Source organism: Cuculus canorus, chromosome 4 (assembly GCF_017976375.1).
Source record: "Cuculus canorus isolate bCucCan1 chromosome 4, bCucCan1.pri, whole genome shotgun sequence".
NCBI classification, from domain to species: Eukaryota; Metazoa; Chordata; class Aves; order Cuculiformes; family Cuculidae; genus Cuculus; species Cuculus canorus.
Window position 1 is genome coordinate 47,489,962 of NC_071404.1, and position 23,366 is coordinate 47,513,327.

The 23,366-nt window shown below is 42.9% G+C and overlaps 1 protein-coding gene across 8 annotated transcripts in view; it reads left to right on the forward strand.

The window, feature by feature from the left end:
* The window catches only part of GATB (glutamyl-tRNA amidotransferase subunit B), a 44,294-nt gene extending 29,331 nt beyond the window's left edge, over positions 1–14,963 (forward strand). For 3 of the 8 annotated variants that reach the window (XM_054066360.1, XM_054066363.1, XM_054066362.1), the window contains 4 exons: positions 5,702–5,838; positions 6,253–6,331; positions 11,807–11,941; positions 14,493–14,963. In XM_054066360.1, coding sequence (XP_053922335.1) covers positions 5,702–5,838; positions 6,253–6,331; positions 11,807–11,941; positions 14,493–14,621 — 480 coding nt within the window. In that variant the 3' untranslated portion in view covers positions 14,622–14,963. Of the gene's footprint in view, positions 1–5,701; positions 5,839–6,252; positions 6,332–8,436; positions 10,836–11,806; positions 11,947–14,492 lie in introns of those variants that run through there. The other 5 variants (XR_008449872.1, XR_008449873.1, XR_008449871.1 and 2 more) reach the window with 5 other exon arrangements.
* Positions 14,964–23,366: the final 8,403 nt, after the last annotated feature.

A 23,366-nucleotide genomic window follows, 5' to 3' on the forward strand; every position in this document is an offset into this window, starting at 1 on the left:
CTGGAAAATGTGATTTTTGCAACCAGTATTCCTGGCCGTGCATGCATTTTTTCACATCAACATGTTTCCCACATATTAAAAAGAGCAGAGCTCAGAAGGGTAGACAGGTCCTGAACCCTTTTTTTTTTTACTTTTTTTCTTCTTCTCCCCCTCTGTGGTGGCTTGACCCCAGCCAGCTGCTAAGCACCACAGCTCCTTGCTCATTTCCCTTGCCAGTGGGACAGGGAAGAGAATAGAAAGAGGAAAAGTGAGAAAACTTGTGGTTTGAGATAAAGACGAGCAAATAAAGGAAAGAGGAAGGGAAAAACCCAAAAGTGATGCAAATGCAATCACTCACGACCTCCCACAAGGAGACCGGTGTGCAGCTATTCTCCAGCCAATGGCAATGGTTACCTCCCCCAAAATCCCCATCCCTCAGTTTTCCTTGTTGAGCAAGGCAATATAGAATCATAGAATAGTTTGGGTTGGAAGAGACCTTAAAGATTATCTAGTTCCAGCCTCCCTGCGATGGGTAGGTTCACCTTCCACTAGATCAGGCTGCCCAAGGCCCCATCCAACCTGGCCTTGAACACTTATGGCATGGAATATCGCTTTGGTCAGTTTGGGTTACCTGTCCGGCTTGTGTCCCTGTCCAGCGTTGTGCCTACCCTCGGCCCACATGCTGTAAGGGGCAGAGGGGGGAAAAAGAGAAAGTACTGCCCAGCAGTAGCCAAAACACCAGTGTGTTGTCAGCACTGGATTAGTTACAAATCCAAAACACAGCACCCTGTGGGCTGCTTTTAGGAAAATAAACATCACAGCCAGACTCCATACACCCACTCCTTTCACTTGGCATCAACCCACTTGTGCATTTCAATTTTGCTGGTATTGATGGCTTCTGCTGTGTCATTTTTGTTGCCCCTGTCAAGTAGCCCTATATATTTGCCTCATCAACTGCCCCTTCTTTCGAGTTATACTCTGAAATATACTATTGCCTTTGCTTTCTCCCTTTTAACTTTTTTTTCTTTTTGCAACGTATAAGAAAATTAATGAGCTCCAGGCAGAAATTTGGGATACAGCTTGTAACAGGATAGTGCATCTATTTGAATGCATGAAGTGAACACGTTCTTCATTGCAGGTCATCTTCTACTGTGCATTAGAATGTCAGCATCTATAGTCTCCGTAAAAGTTGCTTGCCTGTTCACTGGGAGACTAGTTAACCTTAATTCATCTGAAAACGCTGTGTCCATTGCTGTGTTAAGCTTACATCAGAAGCTGCAGAAGATTGCTGATAGGGCCAGATGCACAGATCTAACAAGCTTTCTCTCAGGTTAGAGCGCCCAGGAGTGCTCATTAAATAAATGGCAGTGGTAGAGGGATGACTCTAAAATGCAAAATGTCTGTTCTGCCTCTACTACTTAGAGAAAAACAAAATTATGTGCAAAAGTTGTAATAAAACAATACCATACTTCAGCATGCAAGTTAGTTTCTGAGCTTGCTTCATGGGCTTTATTCTCATATACAATAACTTCATGTACATACTGCAGTACTGAGAATCTGAGATTCCTGCTTTGCCCAGTTATAAGATGTACTGAAATGGAAGGAGAGTGTTACCTATTAATATCTTTATATCTGAAATTTCTTAATTATAAGCTACTACATTCTTTACAGTTTCACGTAAATTGCAAAAATAAATGAAGCTTCTGATTTTCTTCATGTAGAACCCTTCTTACTTGTAAAGATACAGTTCCTTGAGCCACATAGACTCCATGGTGTTTGGGTGCTCAATTTCTGCATGCAATTTCTGCTTTGCTCTGAAAACTGGTAGGCTGCTCAACAACGATCTCTTGAGAACTTTGCCGGTTATGGCATTATAATATTTCTGGTTTGCTTCCTATTGAGTAAAAAAAATAGACAAAGACATATGGCATAAAAATGGCATAGACATTAATATGACACTTTGTTTCTAAAAAGCATGCTGAAGTCTGGGGAGGTCCAACCAAAAAATAGATCTTTTGTCACAGTACAGTATTAGAAAAAAACAACCTGCTTTGTTTCTCATCTGAATTCCCAAGTCTTCCTGTACGTTTACTGTCCCTTGCTTACTGAGATAAAAGTGGCAGTTCCACTTGGGCTTTGGCTTATTGCTTTTACAATTACACTGATGAATCCTTCAAACAGTCAAAAGTAGGATATTGTACAAGTTGGTTTTGACCATTTTGTTTATGATGTGCAGTGTGTTGGTGTACAAGTGACTTTATGCTTATTTTTAGAACTTAAATAATTTTATAAGAAGCTATAGGAAAAAAAGTTTTAACTTATCTTTGCCTTCTCTGCTTGCCTGCTTTAATAGGCAAGACTTTCTGGTTTTTTTCCCCTAACAATCTTGCACATTTTGCAGCAGTCGTTACCTCACAGTTGGCTATTGTGGGAACTGTGATGGTGAAAATTGGAATAAGAAAGAAGAAAATTACATTTTTATTTGTGAACATTGATGTAATTTTCTTCTTCAGTTCTTTGGGAAGCATTATGGGTCTTTAAAATCACAAGTTTGCATTACAGACCCAGTATCCCTAAAGAGTGTACCCATGGTATTTTGTAAAATAATGTATTGTTTTAAACTTATTTTAAAAGCATCTGAAATCACTCCACCACTAGTTTTTTGACATCTCGGTGCTATTAAGTGATCATTTGAAACGATGTTAAGAAAGAAATTTGCATTTGGTTGAAATATTGGTGTGCCAGATTTCATGCCAGTGAGACTCTAATGGATAAGTTACAGCATATTCGGTGCATAACAGGAGCACTGAGTAGGCCTTGGTCACAAACATGGTGCTGCAATTCCCGATATCTAGTTTTCCTTCTATGAAGATTAAAATACATTATTCAGAATGAAGTGAGAACGGTCAGTTAGCGCTCCTGTAAACCAGCATATTAGAGCATGTGGGTGCTTTTCAGCTCAGATCTATTGCAAGGGACAGGTGTGTGTGTTTTGGTAGTTGGAGTGAATTTGGCAAGAAGAAAGTTGACGAAAATGCAGAACAAATTAAAGTCAAGTTCAGGTAGTACAGTGTCTAGAAATTAAAGCTAATCAAGTTATACTTGCCTTTTTCTAAAATGGCAAGAAAATAAGGAAAATATTTCTTTCAATCATTTGGATGTTTTGGCATTCTGCTCTATTCATTTCAGACTAGCATTTCTTGGTTTTTCTATTCTGGCTACAGAAAATGACAGTCACTTTAAAAAAACTAAAACAGAATGCAAAGGAATTTGGAGGGATTATGTCTGCGTTTATGTGCAGAAGTAGCGAGTGTGGGGTTTGGGACCTGGCAGCATGTGTAATGCTGAGTATTCTCAGTCTTTTCTCCTTTTGCTGCGTGGGAATCATCTGATTAAAATGTGAATTTGTTTGTCCACGTCTAGGACAACTCTCTGTGGCCACCTGTCCATGGGACACCTCTACATGGCTGACTCCATGGGAACAAATCTATGTGGGGAGCCCCAAGCACCTGGCAGTGAATGGTCCAGCAGATGCTGCTGGCACTCCCCTCCTAGAACACACAGAGTTCTGCAAAGCCCTTGAACATCAGTGGGGCCTCTTGCCAGGCACTCAGGACTGTCCACGTAGAGTTGTCCCCATGGCGCGTTGGCTGTGTAGAGGTGTCCTGTGGAGAGCTGGCCGCTGCAGAGGGTTGACCGTGGAGAGCTGTCCCTTTCCGCATTTGTCCATGATTTTCAGAGGTCTGGCAGCAGTGTCAGATGTAGCTCCATCCAGGCTGTTGGTGTCCAGAAATCTGAATGTGCCCACTGATAAGAGATACGCTGTCTAGGCTATACATGATGAAAGTATGGACATGCTGCATCCGAGTTGTGTACCCTGCATTCAGACACGTGGCATCTGCAGACATTGTTTTCACGTGCATAATATTGTAGCTAGACCTACTCTGCCTGTAGTGTTTCTAAAACCCTCTGCAGCATGTGCAAAGAAAGCAGCATTTATATGTGCTCACTTTTTCCTACCTAAATTGGGCAGATGTTTTTGTGGAAGGGAACCTGCTGTTTAAATAATCAGTGTTTGTTTGTGCTAATGAATCCTGAGGTGAATTAGAAAGAGTACAGTATTTAGTAATGCATCATTTTAGTAATTCCACTTAACATGCACACAGTTTTTAATCAAGTTTACTGTATTTTGGTAATCACATCATTCCCTTACTGGTTTTTTTAAGCCTAATTTGTTCTTTGTCGGCTGTTTAGCCTTAGATTTTACATTACTTGATTACAAAGTAACTGCTAGAGAAATTTGTAAGCATACTGGAAAAGAGAGCTATGTCTGTGTGTATTAGACAGATAAATAGGGGGAGTTACAAGATTCACCTTGTTTCACAAAAAATATCAGTGGCTTTCCTAGGCTGAGAACTTGGTTTCTTTGTTCATTGTCTCACAGTAAAGGGGATGGGTCTGGTTTTCATCACACCAGTTTTGCTGCACATCTACCATTAATCTAAGTACATTTTGTTCTGTTTCACAGAACAGAGAGCAATAGTCTGCAGTCTTCTCAAAAGCCATACATCATTACCAATGAAAAATGTGGTATCTAGAGCTGTTGGAAGTTTGTATTGCGGAAGTTTTGAGGAGGAAACTTTAAAATTCTGTATTGCTATGGTGATAAATTGCCCTTAAAAACAAGGGCACATGAGTGTTTTCATGGGATATGGTTTGAGTAGAAAAGTCAGGCAATGGTTTTGTGTGTACCTGCACCCCTTTTTGCTCAGAGCTGTTCAGAGATCTGGCTGCAGTCAGTGTGTGCTTTGAAAATGTTTTTGCTGTGATGAAGTATGCTTAGAATAGCTTATTTGGCTGTCTCCAAACTTACCTCTCACAACTTCTGAGAGCTGGCTTGTCCTCTGCATTTATGCCGTGCACTGCAAAAACCCAGTGACATGCTGGGTTTGGATTCTTCCTTGAAAAGGTAGGAGCTGCCACTTAATAGCTCTTCAACCTAATGAGTTCTGTGCTACAGTCAAAGATCCATCAGTGCTTTGATGACAAACAGCACAGCATTCAACACACTGCACAGTATCTGTTCCTCTAAAAACAGTCTCCGATTTCTCTTAGGCTATAAATTGAATCCACTACTGTCGTTACCTTCTGAGCAGTTTGGGTGCTGTGGAAAAGCTTACAGCTTCTCTGAAAAAAAAACCCTAGAAAAGTAGAACCTTGCTTCTTACAGTATGACTTTTCCATATTATTGCAAGGTGAATTCAAGCTAAACATTCCTTCTATCCAAATTAAGTAGAAGTGACTGCACGATCAAGAGTGAAATACCTGTAGACAGTTTAAAGAAAAACCTCTTCTTGGTAAAACGTGGCATGGCAGCCTGTTAGATGGCAGCATTATATTTTCTAGCATTATACATATTTAAAGCACATGAGATGAGAAAGCCTCTCCCCAAATGCTAATTTTAGGGAGGAGTTAAGGAAAAAAGATCATACTTTTTTTGGAAGTTCCATTGAAACAGGCTGACATATGAGCTGTCTCTGCCCATTTGAGACGTAACAGCGTTTGTTGTTATGTTCATAAAATTACTGCAAAGTCTTGTATCTTTACAATGAATTCACAAAACCAGGTTTACTTTAGGACTGACCAGTTGTACTTCAAATGTAACTTTATAATAAAATGTTTGCACTCTGGTATCTTTTTGATGCATTTAACTTTTCTTAAGCAGAATGAAGATGGATTAACAGAATTCTTTGAAAATGTTGTAAAACAGACACAAATGAAGCCAAGGAAAGTAATCGGCTGGATTCTGAATGACTTGCTCAGTTATTTGAAACAGCATTCCCTTACAGTAAAGGAAAGGTGAGACTTCTTGATTATTACAGTGGTGAAACAAAAGTGATCTATTTCTCATGTACTGTCAATAGTATTTTGTCACTCCATTGCACGCTTCTGCTTCAGTTATCATCTGTGAAATCTGTTACACTAGGCAATACTGTGTAGGCCTTGATGCTGTCGCGCTGAATGAAGTTAACCAAACAGCTTGCAGAAAAGGGGACCATGAAGTTAAGAGTAGTTATCAGAGTCTTCCTTGTTTGGAATATGACAATGGTATGGCATAGTAGGGCAGTCAATACCAAACCTGAATGTAGTGCATCATGAGGAAAAATACTAGCTTGTCATGCTGAATTGTGTGATCTTTAGGCAAGTAACAGTAACGTAGATATATTTCTCCACCCTTTTCTCTGAGGTAACTTCTACACCCTTTTTCCCTAGCCCAGTCAGTTCTTTTCTCCTGGCTGACCTTCTGAACCTTCTAGAAAAAAAGGAAATTTCTGCAGCAGCAGCAAAGCAAGTAAGTACCCTTTTGATTCTACTCTACTTTGAATCTGTGGCTGCTGACTCCATTTCTGATCAGTGTGTAGCGATACATTAGTTGCTTTAAAAGGAAATTAATATCAGTAGTATTAATGAAAGATAAATATTGTATCCACTGTATACGTATAATAGATGAAAATGCCTTGTGTGTATATAATTTTATAGACACATCTGCATCATCAATGTTAGAATGAGACACAAGCCAAATAGTAGATTTAAGCAGTGTGAACTGAAGTCAGTTAAAGAAATCCTGCTTCGGAACAGGCTGGACACTAGATCTCAGTTTCACAGTTTGAGTCAGACCTTGGTTGAAGGTCAGTGGGAGTTAATCCATGGCTTGCAGTTAAGCTGAGAGTATCGGTTACTAGATACTAAGGGACAGTAGGGTCTAAGTTCCCAAGTATTAGCATGTGGAAAAGGATATAATTCACCTGAGTGTAGCCACAAAAAGACTGCTAGTGCTCGTTGTACCCTTGAGTCAAAAGTGGAGAGGTCTGGCCTTTCTTTTATCCTTGCTCCTTTGAGCAAGTGTTGTTATGGGCCTCTGGAGCAGATATTGATGGTGTAAACTAGTTTCTCCCTCTTTTTATATATCAACTTGTTTAGGACAATCTGAAAAATAAGCTCTTGATGATTTGTGTCTAAAATTGTGAGCTGCTTATGATGGGTGTGGTGGCTGTAGTGCTTGTAGAGTTTTTTGTGATTGGGTATAATCTGTCATTCACCTTAAAATGTTTTGGGCTTGTTTGTGTAAGATGTGTTGTCTTTTCAGATTAATTATTATTCTCTAGATACGTACGTTGTATGACTGCTTCTTCTCAGGTGTTTATCAGTGAAACTGTTAATGAAGATATTTAACTTGCCTTGTCTGCTTTCAACCTTATAACTCTCTGAAACACACAGTGTGGGTTTCCATCTTTTTAGCACTTATTGATTTAATCCAGGTACAACTTTGGAATTGTGTTGAAGTCTGTTCACTTCTGTTTGCATGATTATGAGCCAAGAGTAACTGCTGCAAATGTGGCTCTTTACCCTACTTGGAGACAGTTAAACCTCCTGGTGTGCTGTTTTCTTTTTTTGGAGATGCTTGCAGTTCTTAAATAAGTTGGTCTTGTTGTTAGTCTGCTTCTTTGAATAGCCAGCTGCATATGATAGGCATCATAAATAAGGATTTAAGTGCCTAACTTCAGGCATGTTCCTTTGGAAATTTTGAATTGAAAAAGCAAAAGCTTCAAAAGGAGGTAAAGTATTAATAGGAAAAGCATTGCAATGCAGAGCTGTTCTGTGCCTGTGGGGTTATGGCACACCCATTGGTTTGGTGGCTGCATCTGAAAGGGAAGTTCAGAACTCCAGTCTTGGCTTTCTTGTGGAGGAAGATACAGGCTACTAATGCTCTTCTAGTGGAGTTTCTTGCTTTGTGATATATTTGTGTGCCAGTACTTCTGACAGGTTAGGAAATGTCAAGAATTTCAGAGGTACTTTTCTTGTTTAATTACCAGCTCTATGTAATGTGAATGTTGTCCTGGGTGTTCTGAAACTGGACACAGAGAAATAACAGCACTGTTTGCCGTCACTGAGTGATGCTATCAAACTGCAGAAACCTTGCCACATTTAGAAAAGTATTCTGGTTGCCTGGATGTCAGAAGAATAACAAATGTTTATAGCAGTTCTCAGCAGTAGGCAGAGATACTGGATGGCCTGAGGGCAGGAAGGGCTATATATACACAACAGCAGATGAATTGCAGCTCTTGGGGTGGGGGAGAATGAACTGCAGTAGCAGAGACAGATCCAACGAGAGAGGATGGAAGGGTGAGCATGCAGACATGCATACACACACATGCTTGCTGTAGGAAGCTGTTAGCAGTTTAAATTTTTTAAGAGGTTTTGTGTTTGGTCTCTGCTGTATAAGGCACTAAAACGCAGGCAGAAAGAAGCTGTGAGCACTGATTATAGACAGAACACTGTATGGTAGGATGCATATGCCAAGGAAGGGGCACTGTGTGCTTACATAATTACCACTTAGGTAATTACAGAGCTTATGCCTAACTTGACATCAAATATAGCATCCTGTGTATCCTCCAGAGGTCTCTGAAGCAGTTTGTCTGATGTGCAAGTGGAAGCAGCTTCTAGCTCTGCCCATGTGCAGGGCTGGAATGTGTCCTGGATGAGATGACCTGCACAGATACATGCTGTGGCCCACCCCAGAGGCGCCATTTTGAAGCCTGCAGTGGGAGGTGCTGGTGCTGCTCACCCAGAGCCGAAACCACTCTAATGGAGAACATGCACAAGATGGGGCCTCCATCCCCATTTGCAGGGCTGGCAGTGAGTACATCTCTAGCACAAGGGGCCTGCCTTTGAGTTATGGCTTTAGGGAAGGAGGCTGGATTCTGTGCCAGGGAAGCAGGAACTTGCCCTTGCTGCCAAGAGCTGTGCTGGAGCAGCTCTGTGTGGACAGCCTTGTCACGCATTCACTGGGGATCTGTAGCAGGGTGTGGAGCAGAGCAGACCCCAGGTCTTGTTTGCTTCTGCAGTTGCGTAGGTCACCCACACAGGAATAACTTCAAGAGAGCCACTTGGCACCCCTACTTTAAAGCAGATAGCAGGGAAATGAGTACAGTACACAAACCTAAACAGAACCATCTGCTTTGACAATTACGGCTGTACCATCTGGAGGACTGGACCCAGGCTGCCCTTCACTTTTGTCAGAGGCTGAGGGACAGCTGCCAGACATTGAGGCTTCCATTGCTGGAAAGGAGAGATGCCCACAGGACTGACTCAAGTGGTACTGCCTGCTGCTTCCCTTCCTCCCTCCCTTGGCAGCACATCACTGCAGATAGAGTTTCCAGTTGGAGCGTTCTCAGGCACAACAGTCAGCTGGCACGTTCACCAGTTGCAAAATGTTTGATATGATGCCCGTGGCAGCCAGACATGTAAGTCCTGATTAATTCATTTTGACCAATGGTTTGCTGCTATGCCTGTGTAGGTAGAGACTGCAAAACATTAAAATCTAATCACGCCCAGACAGGAATCAATAGTAGAAACTACTGAGATTTCAGTAATGGAAATGAGGCCTGAGATTCTCCTTTTTGGCTCTGGAGACTTCACTATTTGATCCTCCTGTTCTGGTGCAGGCAGTTTGTGTAAATGAGTTGAAATAATTTTTTAAACTGCTTTCTTTAGATTCATACTCTTTGCCAAGAGGAGAAACACTTTCTTGAAAGTGAATCTTTGACAGGTCTTGGCCACATCTCTGTCTGCTTTCCTACATACCTGTAAACAAGCAAGGGCCTTGATAACATTGTTGCTCTACTAGGGAAGTGGAGATGCTTGTTACCAAATTGAAAAGTACACATGATGCAGATGTCACAGGGAAAATGTGGTGCCTTCAAGGTTTCTAATGGGCAGGCTTTTCTCAGTGCCAGGAGAAGTCTGGCACAGGAATAGCTGGAAATCAGAGCTGGATCTCTTGACTGTCAAGCTGTCCTGCCTCTGATCTAAGTCAGCCTGATGTATGAATTGCTCCTGGGTAATTCTGCCACGGTCGGCTGCTTAGGTTTTGTTTGTTGCAGATTTTCCCCTCCTGCAGCCCATGGAATCCTGCTTGAATACATACCAGTCCTAGAAATCGCATCTGCCTTTTTCAGGGAGAGCAGTGCGGCTTATTTATTGTCCAGCCTCTGATTTGTGCAGTGCTTCAGGCTCTTCAGGGAGTTTTCCTAGGGGCTGTGCTGAGAGAAGAGGACAGGGCTCATTCTGAGGGGTGATATACTGTCCTGGTGCCTCAGGAAGCCTCAGGGAGAGAAAACTTCCTGCCTGGTCCCTCAGAGGAAGGAAGGAGGGTGTCGCCTCGGGCGTCAGTGGAGTGCAACAAAAAAAAAGCAAGTGGCTGTCCACAGGACAAACCTCTATTTGATGTATTTCTAGAGGTATTCCAGGAAGCACTGGCACGATGATTTTTAAGTACTGCACTAGAAGAAAGGTCTTGTAGAAGACATTGTATACTGCACTGACTTATTTAGATATAAACAGCTGAAAGATATACTTACAGCGGTTGTAACTGGCTGCTTATCAGTGAGTTTAATGATGTGATCTGCCTTTAACCCTCATACAGGGAAAAAACGAGATGCAGCTGCCACAAACAGCTCCGTATCATTACCCTCTCTCAAGGTCTCCAGCAAAGTAGTAAGATCCATAAAAAGCTTTGGGGTACTTCTGGTAAACAAATCTTCTCTTGCAGGAATTGTGTCAACATATGGTTCTTAAATACCTGTTGTGGCTACAAAATTGTTTCACTTGAGGGGTTTTTGCATCAGAAAATTCTTCCTGCTGAAGAAAACTGCTGGAGTAGTTGACAACCCATCCCACATGGGATAGCATCCCATCATTTTTCCTAAGTTGTCTTGCTGCTCTGCTGATTATTTAACATGCCATTTGAATGCCCCTTCTCATCTTCCCCATCCCAGCCTCTTCTTCATCCTACAGTGAGTATTTAATGCTGAAATTCTGATGTGACATCTATTTCCATATTGGTACACAGCAGTGGCCCAAACGTACAATTACACCTTCAGCTCAGGATGAAGCACAGGCAGCTGTTTTAATAAGGGTTTTCTTTCTCTCCTCCCACAGCTCTGAAATAAGAGCAAAGGGAATACAGAAAATGACTGCCCAAGGAAATTGGTTTTTTATAAATGTTCTCTTCCCTTAAGCTTATTCCAGGGCAATAGCCCTGCTACAGCGTAGGAAAACTCACTAGCATTAGCAAGTGATTATTCTGGAGGCTGGGGTTGGCCCAGCATTCCAATACTTGGAGGTGATGCAGAGGTGGGCTGGAGATGCTGCATTCATTCTGCTCGGCACTATTTTTCTTGTGCTTTGTCACACGTATCCTCATTACAGCTTGCTGATGAGGATGGGTAATGGGATGAGTTACCTGGGATTGGACTTGGTACAATAGTCAGCTAATCATCAGTTCCTGGGCAGAGACATTGCTCATGGAAATGCTGCTCCCAGGCAGCTCTTGTGGATAATGTGAGATGAGCACGAGTGCTGCCAGGGGAGCAGCCAGTGACAGTCTCTGCCGTGGTGCCCCCTGCTCCCAGCAAGGTACGCAGGGGCTGTGCTCGGGAAACTTCTTTGAAGAAGAATGGTTGCTGGCCGCAGCGGACAGCTGCCAGCACTGCAGTTGGATGAAGAGCACGGGTTGCACACCATTAACCTGTACTCAAGCAGTCAGTGAAAACGCTTTGTCTTATTTCAGAATAAAGAAAAGGAAGGAGGGTACAAGAGCTCTTTCAGGGAGGCACAAGATTACATCTTGAGTTTGTTCACATTTAGACAATCTGCTTTTGCTTTAACTGAAATCTGGCTTCTTGGATCAGCCACTGAAATACTGCGTGTAAACAACATTGCTAAGTCAAGATGCTGACCTTCACTACTCATTGTGATTTTTCAGGTGCTTGCAGAATTGTGGAAGGGAGAAGGGAAGACTCCTCTTGAAATTGTTAAAGAAAAGAAACTCGAACTGATACAGGATCAAAAAGAGCTTGAACAGATCTGCCAGGTGGTGATTGATGGACATGAAAACGAGGTGATTATGATGGTGCTGGGAAGCTTGTGCACTCTGTCAGCCTGTGCCACTGAAAAGGGGGTTTAAATGGCCTCTCTGTTTTTTTTTCCTTTTTGATTGGCATTTGAGCTCTAGAGCCAGGATAGGAGCAGTCAGGCTGCTGCTGAGATATTATCAGGCTTTTCTTCTCCCTTCTTATTTTATTAAGTGGATTTTTTTGAAATTGAAGCTTACACAAAATGATCAGAAGAAATTACCAGTCTGGCTAATGTGCTAAGTCATTCTGAGAGACCATAAAAATTTAATGCAGAAAAGCAAAACTGCAAGGCCCTGTCCCTCTTCAGCTATTCTGCCATTAACCTGACCTAGCCACCCAGCCACATAACTCTGATTTTTATGTCATCTGTTGCATTATTAGGGCAATGCTGTTAAACTGTTCTGAAGCCAGAGACTGAAGTTAGCTCCAGTGAGGCATATATTAGTGATGGAAATAGAGGCTGTATCAGCGGCTGGCAAGGCAAAGATTATACTTGCATCTGTCTTTTCTCCATGTCTCTATCTCCCTCCGCTGCCAGAGAGATGAGTCTAGCTGGCTCTCCTGCCTGACAATGGCTGTGGAGTGGGGAGGAGCTGGACCCTCATGGCAGCAGTATCTGTAGCTCCAGAACTGCTGTCTGCTCTGCTGTTCTTCTGCTGGGCTGTGGCAGCAGCACAAATGCTGCAGTAGGAAAGATGGGGGTTTGGCTCTTCCCCATATCCTTTGAAGGACACACAGCAGCCTATGTGGCTCATCAGTCTAACAAGGTCTGAGCTAGGAAACAGGGAAAACAACCTTGTTATCATGAAGGGGAAGAGTGGGAAGGGATCTTGACAGAGTCTAAAATCTGCTTATAAAAAGCAGAATGAAAACACGTGCTTATATGTTCTCTCGAGTGGAAACGTAAAAGCAGAAGTGAATAGCACACTTCTAATATAAACACTGTCTGATACATTTGCCATTTGGAAAAAAACATTAACATCTTTTGAGAACAATACCACCCACCCCAGATCTCACTGGGGGATGCGAACAGCTCTGCAAGAGCTTTTGATAAAGAAAATGAGCTTGCAGTAGGTCGGCGTGACCTCCATCAGACTGACTCATTTGCAGAGCCTGATAAAAGTGCTGCTGTATTTTCAAACTGGTATGGAAGCACAAGTGTGGATAGGAAGAACATTAGAACCGCTTGGGAAGTGCAGAAGCTGAAAGTCCATAACTACACTCTTATTTCAATAATAATGTTTTCTCTGAGAATGTGATTCCTCTTATTTTCCTCTGTTTTAGTCAAATGCAGTAGAATGGCCTCAGTTCCCTACTTTTTCCAGGTGATCCTTCGCCAAGGAAAAAGCTGCCTTGGAGACTTGTAATTCACTGCTTGAAATTGCTGTGAGAGCTTACCTTATAAAGTAGCGTTAGCCGAGTACTTAACAGGGGAAAAAATAACCAAGTATGCTGTGCTTTTTGGTAGTAACTTTCTTTGAAACAAACTGACTTGCAAACAGTTGCTCCTGGCAGCACTGAGCACTTCATGGAAACGGAGTGTCTGGGTTGTACCGCACTCTGCCCCAGACAGGTAATCTCTAGCAGATAGGAGTAATGAGCCCTTTCCATATTGTGACATTACAGAGAAGATTTTAGGCTGCCAATAATTCGGATACTGTAATGAGTAGCAATATTTGCATTTGTACTCAGTATTGGCACAGTTGGTGGTTCATATGTTCACAATCCTTCCCTTAATATCTGTAAACATGACATCCTGTTTAACTGAAGCTATCATGTTTTGCCCAGCAACTCTGACAATGTAGAGAACGTCTTCCCTGCCACACAAACAATATGAAGGCCAGATGCTTGTCTTTTAGCAGCAGCATCTCCTTTAGGAATGCCCAAAAGTGACATTTCCAATGCTTTTTCAGTGTCTTTTCTTAGCTTCTAAATACCGCCCTTGCTGTTTTGCAGGTGGCTGAATCAAAAACTGTCTGTCTGATACGAGGCCATACTTCTGGTCAGTTCATTAATTGCTGTGTTGCAGAGGATTCTTTGTACAAAGAAAATAACATGCTGTTTGGTACAAAACCACCTGCATCTGTGCTTGAAGGACCTCACAAATATTATCAAACAGACTGTGATTCAATGCAAATGACTTGTTAGAATTAAACGTTGTATTGAGTAACAAGGGAGATCCTATCAGCAAGAGAATTCCATCTCATTTTTCTGGATCTTTTCCAGGAAGTTGCTGTTCAAGCTGCTGTTCCAAGTTGCAGTTGTTAAAAATCTAAAAATGTTTTCTGACTTTTTCAATAAGAGCTCTTTCTATGAGTTGTCACGCCCCGCTGCTGTAGGGACTCGCTGTTGTCTCAGGGGAGCACAGCAGGAACTTATTGCAAAGCTGAAGGCAGTTTTTATAAATAACACCTGAGCCCAAAAAATAGTATCTACCCCAGTGGTCCAAAGGACAGAAATATTCCTACCTTGGCTGAGAGTGAAGATGCCTGGTTTTCTTCTAACGGCAGTGTCTATTTTTTTATTTCTTTAAAGGTTATGGCGATAAAGGCAGGAAATCGAAAAGTTCTGAACAAGTTAATCGGCCTGGTACAAAGAGAAACTCATGGACGTTCCAATCCTGTTCTGGTGAAGCAATTATTAGAGAAGAAGCTGTCAGAGTAGTCACAAGAGAAAACCACCCAAGTGTCTACAGAAGATGCATGCTTAGCTCTGTCTGGGTCACTGCAGATGAATTTTGGTGCCTCCACGTGCAGCACTGGGATTATTGGTTATTTTCAAGCGGCATTATGTCCTAGCCTTCCCCGGATGCATCAGCCAAAGGCAGAGGAGCAAAAGAATAGCAGAAGATAATACAGTTATTTGCATCTCCCTTGCGATGGTGTGGCATTTGGAAATGCGATTTCCACACAGCCATGAGAAACAAGTTCCCGGAGGAGCCCATGAGTATGCGGAGAGCTTAGTGCTGTATTGGTTAGTTTTGTAATAAAGCACATGTAAACTCGGCTTTTCCAGCTGCCTTCTTGTGAGAAGGGAGATTCACAGATCTTCAACACAGAATGTGGTCGTGCACACTAATGTGCTCACACTTACAGTCTGTAACAGTGATTAAAACACCTAATTAAAGCACTAAGTAAGAAGACTGCATTGTGCCTCTGTGCCTAGCAGAAGGGAAAATGTGTTCCCATTGCTGTCGTTCTTCCTGGTTTCTGAGGGATGGGGAAAAGATTGTTAGTAGTTGCCTAAGTAAGAGCCTGATGTGGCTGGTGCCACAAACAGATGTTAAGTGCCTACATCTAAGAATTAGCGTCCAATTCTTTGCTCGCTGCCTTGTTTCGTGCCCAAACACCTGCTTTGCCCACTGGCAGCTCTTCCAGTTCTGACGAGTGCCTAATGGATGGATGCCCAAGTCCTTCTGAGGGCTGCAACCCATTTTGGCCTGTGAGGTTCAGCGTAGCTGTCATGCTTCTGCCAGCCCTGCACACCCCACAGCAGAACACGCAGTGCCTTTCTCTTGTGCAGTAGTTCAGTGAAGGAACCTTTTGCTCTAGTTTGGGTTTTTTTTTCCTCTGCTGACAGGAACCTGACTATGTGTTACAAATGCCCAGGGCTGCATGCTTCTCTGGCTCAGAGCTTTCTGCTGTCACCTGGAACTGCACTGTTTTGTGGAAGGAATAGAACATGCTGTTGGCTTACCAAAACTAAGCAGGATTCAGCTGGCTTCCAGAGTTTGCTCCATGGTTTAATGCTACAGAGCGTTTTATGCTGGTTTTTCATAACTTGCATTTTTCAGCTCCTAGCTTTAAATACCCACTGAAATCCAGAGTCCTAGAGTGAACTTCCCTGTCCCAACCCACTTTAGCAGATCAAACCATTAACAGGAAACACAACTAGAGGCAGCCTATCAAATTAACATTTGTTAGGGAAAGAAATCCCACTTAGTAGCAGGGGTTTGCAGTTCTTAAATCCCTTCTGGAGACTGCTGAGCTGTACCTTTTAAAGACTACATTAATCTCAGCCCTTGGAGATACTTTTCAGAGCTGTTCTTTAGGATGTGCCTGCAGGGCAGACGTTGTCACAGAAGCGCAGCAGGTGCAGCCCTGGGACTTCAGTCACCTTTTGCAAATGTGGCAGTTGCAACGCTAGTTCAAACGAGGTTGATGGTGGCTCATTCTCATGAGCAGTTGTGCTGGTGTGGGTCTCAAGGAGACTGTGGTACAAACTGACTCACAGGTGAAGTGTGAACTCTTAATAAGAAGGGGGGAAAAAAAAGCCTTGATTTTCAAGTACATTTAATGAATAAAATGTATACCCTTTAGTCGCATAAAAATAACTTTACAATTCAAAAGCCACAGAGCTGACAAAAAGCAGTGCCATGGTTGCAGTCAAAACCTGTGACCCTTCAAAAAAAACCCAAAAAACCAAAAACACCAAAACCAACCCCAAACCTCCAAAAACTTCCAAAAAATCCAAAACCCCAGGCCAGCACCCCCCAGGATTTTCATGTAACCTGACTTTTACACAAAGGCTTCTACTGTCACCTTCATGTCATGAGCAAATAGTACCATTTTCACTTAGACTGGTCCAAGTTTTCAGGTAGGTGTTCAGTCAGTAAAGGTTTAGATTATACAGCAAACTTCAAATAGGCACAAGGGCTTCTGTGTGGAATCTCAAATCTTGATTTAAAGGTACTCCCTCAGTTTAGAAAAACACAGTTGTTTCCAAAAGGTGCTCCTCTAAGGTGCACGGTATTTGTTGCACAGCTTGCTGCTGCTGCTGTGTATACAGGCTGTAATGGGGGTCTCTTGAAAAGAGAAGGCAAAACAATGATCTGTTTGGAAGAGTAATAATTAAGCTGTATTTAAAAGAAGGAAAGATCTCCACTACTGTAGAATGGCTGCTGCTGGTAAATGTCTTTTTAATGGCTGCTACTTCTTAGCCACTTTTTCTCTACATAATTACACTTCACTAATGTGGTACAAAAATTGCTAAAAATCATGAGCCAAGTTCTATAGGAGTGCAGCGCTAGGTCCTTAAATGGATTTACTGTAAATCTCAATCTATTTTCACCTCCACCTGCCAGACACAATGGATAACAGGAAAGATTAAAAAAGGATAATTGTAATATTCTTCCTCTTCCAGGGAAAGGAAGGAGCAGCTCTAGTCTATAAATTTTGCAGTATATTATGAAAGTCACTTCTAAAATTTTAAAAGAAATCTTTTGTAGACATACAAAAATGTAAATTTCTTTCCAATAGAAAAAAAAAAAGGGGGTTGAGCCAAAGATGATGAATCTCTAACATTTGTGGAGATACCAACTACCAACTTCAAAGCAGTAGTAGGTGGCAGTGCTAGAACCTCGCGGTGAGAACGCTCAGCAGGGCCAGGAATGCTGCTCTGGTGGTGGCAGCCTGCATTAAGGGACTCAGCAGTCACTTTGATCAAACCAATTCAACCAAAACACCAGATTAATCTTTGCCTGCCAAGGGCTTGATACAGCAGCCCAAACACAACCACCACCTTCCTCTTTGTCCTAAATGGAGCTAAAAGCAGATTCTAAACACTCCACAAGTGAGCTCAGTACTGTGCAAAACAGCTTTGGTTTGTATTTGCAAAGCAGTAGTCGGTGGAACACATGGAAAGACAGAAGCAGCAGCCTCAAGGAATCAGTATCTGCTACTGTAAAGGCAAATTTAAAAATCCATATAGGATGGCGGGTCTGCAGGGTGAAAGGCAGAGCCCGACTCCAAAGTGTTCCATGCCAGAACTTTTTGTAGACCAGGAGGCTGGTCAAGTGTGGCTGTATTGAGGGTAGCAACTCAAGAATTAAGATTGAGGCTTTGACCCTAAGTTGCAAGTCTTATTTAGCTATAACAGCGCTCCCTGATCCACCGAGTGCAGATGCCAGCTGGTGACAGCGTTAGGCGGGGTGAATTAAGGACAGTTCCGTGCAGATTTTCAGCAGTAACCATCCACGAACAGAGGGCCAAGGAAAATGCTCACAAATTAAAAGATGACACCAGACACTGTCACGATAATCTCATCTACTCATTGCTGAAAGTCCTTTAGGAGGTCGCTCCTGAGGGTGGAGAGATGATACTCGCTATCCTGTACAGCTGAAGTATCCCGTATCCGAGACTGCAGAAGAGGAGAAGAAAGTTGTCCAAAAAGATGCTGGCAATGCTGAAGTAGTGAAGAAAGAATTTCTAGCGCTCAGCCTTGGCTGCAGAGTTTAATTTTAACTGTGTTAAAAATAGAAGCATATGATAAGAACCTTAACTAAAAAATTTACAGCTAGAGTATTCATGCTGCGATTTCACTGTGGCCCCTTTCTACTCCACTTCTGCAGTGTAGTGTCAGTGCTGTAATGTTCTTATTGCTGTTTCAGCCACCCCCTACCTACACACTTTCACAGCCACTGACCTCGGCAGCACCTATCTGTGATTTATGGCCTTGCATGTACGCTCAACATGCGCAGTGTTTGGTTTTTCATGTAAAGAAAAACAAATTAAGTTTTCACACAGCTCTCTTCTCCCACTGCACAGGGAGAGGATGGAATAAGATGCTGCTGGGCTCTTTGCCCTTGTTGCCTACACCTTCCTTGCAATCCTGTTTACAAATACTCTATAAAGTTCATTTGATTCTGTTTCCCATAGTGGCGATATAATACCAAGTTGCAGCAGCTAGGAGGTCAGGGTTTATCAACCCAAATGCTTAGAAGCTTCCCTGCACTGGGTTGGCTGTTGAGCGCAATTCATCCCTGCCTCTCAGGAGTTGCAGCCTTGCAGGTAATCTTGATGCAGAAAGAATTCTGTTACTGAACAGCCTGAGGAAGGCAATGAAATAAAAAAATCCTAAGCTGTCATGAACTGTAATTTGCTGTGCCTTTTTCTGCCCATTGTGATGGGCAAATTTAAACTCCATGTAGAAGAGACCCTGGGCCAAACCACATCAGTAATTAGGGATGACTGCAGCAGGAACACAAAACCACCAGGAATGCTCCTTTTCTGACTGTGCACCAGCACACACCCCACGTTATGCTATACAGCCTCAATTTCAACTGCAGTAAAGCAGACCTACAGAAATGCTCAGGTGCTGCCATGAGGCAACAAAGATGCAAAAGGAGGTAGAGTTCAGTGAGCAACACAGCCATGCATGATCCCGATGAGAACTGAGTCTTCCCTCTATGCCATCGTCCCAGACCTTTAAGATCTGCCATGGGGCGTACAGGTATTTCACAACTGTCTGCAGGATTGCTGACCAGTTGTGTGTATGGACAGAGAGGACCCCTGAGACCTTCAATGCTCCTCCCGCTTTTCTGTGTGTGAGGCCCAACTCGTGACCCTGTAAACAACGCCTTGTCACCTGCTGGCTTTTCCTCTGAAAAAAAAAGACTGGTGATAGCTGTGCCAGACTCCACGTTACAGCAGCACAAGCACAGGCAGACGGTTATTTCATGCCTTGTCATCGCAGCCTTTGGAGAAAGGCCTGGGGATGGGTTCCTGAGCCAATCTAACAAGAGCACTTGAAGGCCAACAGTTTCACTGTGGGGAGAGCTCTCTCCATGCACAGGCATTTTGTGTGAGCACAAAGCAAGAGTTGTCCTGACGCATGGTTGCATCAGCCACAGCTTTAATTATCCAAAACACCGCCAGTAAGCAGGCCTAACCCTCGGTAAGTTAATTTTACCCTAAAGCTTGAGAGGCTACATTTTCAGACTGGTTTTAGAGGTTTTTTTTACACTGAAGCTGAAAAAAATGATGTCAGGACTCTGGATTTTTATGGGAGACATTGAGCTGCCAACATCGAGCTACACTTGGCCAGTGAGAGACACGAGTCCTTGGCTCAGGTTGCAGCAAGGGATACCAAGACCCAGGGCTGCTCCCTCTCCTTTAAGGAGTAGATGGTATTTCTTCTGAGCTCTGGCCAAACTGACACAGTAGCACTGAACCAGACACAGTTTACTTGTGTTCAATTTGACTCATCCACATTATTTGTTGGTCTAAACCCAAGATGGTTATTTTTAAAATAGACTGCAATAAAATACAGCAGCTGTGGAACAGAATAAGTTTGCAGGTATTTAGTCCACAATACAGAATTGTATGTGGGCAGTCTGCCGGAGCGCCAGAGAAAGTTGTTTGGTTGAGAAATGCAACCTTTGCACAAAAGTTCCATCAGGGCTTTTAGCCCAGAGACTTCAGTCTTAATTTAATCCAGCTGCCACGCAAGAACCATTATACTCAATGAACAAAAAGAAGATTTGCACAGTCAGCAGCAAAATGCCGCTTTAAGTACCTACACATCGGAGAATCCAAGTAATGCTCCTATTCAAAAATAAGAGGCTTCCAACTGAGCATGTAACAAATAAAGTACGTTGATGCTGGGCCACAATGTGTTTAGAAAAACTGGGAGCCCCTAAGAAATGAAGTACATTTAGTCAGAGCTGGGCTTTCAATGCTGACGAAGTCACCAAAATAGCGTTGCATTCCATGGCTGGCTGTGGTCGGACAACTGGCACCACCATCGTATTCTCTGAATACCTGTTTATGCGAGTCTGACACCGCCTTAACAAGGAGCAATTTTTACCCTCTTTGCACAGTTCTGGCCCAAAATATCACACAGCAGTGCTGCCCACTTGGACAGTTACTGTAGGGCATGGTCACAGTCGCTTTTCAAGTTTGCTATGAGCTTTTTATTTCTGGACCCCATAAATCAGAGCAACACAAATGTAAATTCTCACTGCTTTTCACATAGAAGCAAGACCCCCTGCTATCTGTGGTGTTTTACCTTTGGTTTGTTCGTTAATGTAAGCGGCTCGAGTGTTATGTATCCTCCATTTCTGCTGATAATGCTCAAAAGCTGCAAGGAAGACCATACCGTAATTATCTAAATCAGATCTGGGCACAGCAGCAACATTACTGCACTGTGCCAGAGCTATCCAAGAGAAAAGAGAGAGGAAAATCCCAGTATTCTACTCATAACTGCAGATGCAGTTTAAATGTTACAAATGTAACAAGAGCCATCATAAAACCTGCAGGCATGACATAGCAATTCCAGTAAATACAGCACAGTAAATTGCTTATTAAATCAAGCTGCCCTCCAACAGGAGCCATGGCTACAAATTCAAATGATACAATGACATAATTTAACTGCACCAAATCACATCACTCCTATCCTTTTCTTTCCAGCCCTGAGATTTCAGAGTTTTTTAGAGGAGCTTTTTTAGCTGAAGCGTGAAACCTTCTGTGAGGCATCATAAGCAGAGTGCACAAAGAAGTAGCGAATGCGTACGCGCGGTGTTAGATGGCCTACTTCTCTTGGTAAATAGACTTAACCTCTTGAACTTAAACGTTTGGACTCCGCAGGATGCAGTAAGTTTGTTTGCAAATCTTTTTCTCTGAAGGAGTGAACAGCCCGCTTGGGCGTTGTGCCCGGGCCAAACAGCAATTAGAATGGCGCTGGTCGCAGAAACACTGTTCGGGCTTAACTATCTGCCCAGTCTTGTTCCCACTCCAAAGCACGGCCCCTGCTGTGTCCATGTTTTCTCCCATTCTAGGAGATTTACTATCTTACTAAAAGGATCAAATCGCATCTGAAAAAGTGCACTAAGCAGGCATAGCAGCACAATAGCACTGAGCTGGTCAGACTGTTTACAAAGCAGCAAACCCCAGAGAAGGAGGAAATAAGTAAGTTATGAACTGAATGCTCCTGCTCCAAAGGATGTGTCTGGGAGTGCCAGTGGCAGGGACAGCCCGTGCCCACTAGTGGGAATTTTCTCACTTCCATGGAATATAGCTGAGAACAGCAGCTTTCATTTTCGTTCTTCCAAACCAAGTTCAGAAGTTACCTGGAGAAAAATGGCAATGCATCTCTCGCATCTGAAACACAAACCAACTTGATCTCATTTGAAATCCTGTATTTTTCCTTAGGGAACAAATGGGAAAAATCAAATTTAAGGAAAATGCCTAGAATATAGTAACAGACACGTAATAAGTAGGACCAATGACACAGAACATGAGTGCGTCCAGAGAAGGGCAACAAAACTGGTGACGGGGCTGGAGAACAAGCCTTATGATAGGTGGCTGTGGGAACTGAGGTTGTTTAGCCTAGAGAGAAGTAGGCGGAGGGGAGACCTTATCACCATCTACAACTGCCTGAAAGGAGGTTGTAGCAAGGTGGGTGTTGGACTCTTCTTCCTAGTAACTACTGAGAAGATGAGAGGAAATGGCCTCAAGTTGTGTCAAGGGAAGTTTAGATTGGATATCAGGAAAAATTCGTTCACCAAAAGGGTTCTCAGGTACTGGCACCTGCCCAGGGAGGTGGTTGGGTCACAATCTCTGGAGGTGCTTAAAAGATGGGGAGATGGGGTGCTCAGGGACATGGTTGAATAGTGGACAGGTACGGTTGGACTCAATGATCTCAAAGGTCTTGTCCAACCTAGGGATTCTATGATTCTATGAATTTCAACTGACTGTGTGCATCGAGAGATCAGCATGTGCAATAGGTGATGCTGTTTTGAATAGAAGATGCTGAGTGCATTAGCCCAAAGCCCAGTTAATACAAACTCTGTGTGTGTGTGTGCGTGTGTCAAGACTAATCCCCAGAGCATCCAAAAATTGTTAAAAGAGAATGACTACAACTGTTTTAAGACGCAAAGCATTCACTTTATAGGTAGGTTGCAAAACCAAAAAATACCAAGTTGAAATTGCTGGAAAGATTTCTTGCTGCAGCAGAACAGCTTAGAAACACACTCAAAAGCTACATCATTTGCAATGTGACATTCATAGTTTGAAACATCTAGCAGAAGACTGGAAATTAACTTTGGTATCAGTGAGCCACCACCTGCAGGCTTTGGAATAGATCTGCCAACTCCAAGACAATTCATTCATGAGCGACGCAGAGACAGTGCACCGCAGAGGGACTGCTCTGGTGTCACACGCACACACATGCACATGAGTGGGGGGAAATCCATACCACAGAGCACTTTTTTACTCTTGGAAAGAGCAGCTGTGTCCTCCAAGGACCTACCACCTGGACCACAGCTTGGACCACAGGCATAAGGGGGGTTTTGGAAAAGATTTATCATTGGCGACAGACAGGGTAACACATGATCTAACTGGAAAGAAGCAGCTTATTAAACAAGCCTTTGGCTGAAGAACTTATGCAGAAAGAGGTGATTAATCTCTAAAGATCAACATTTTCAAGCTAAATCACAGGTTCTGCATTTTGAAGACAGGAAGATGCAATTCCTGTCACTTTTTTTCGTTAGGCGCTGGTGACTACACTACTATCGCAACTCAGACACAGCTGCAAGTCTGATCCCACTGAGGAACCAACTTATATAAACTTAAATATACGATCATCATTTTTACATTCCTGAGCCAGGGTCACTGCTCTCCTCTATCTCCT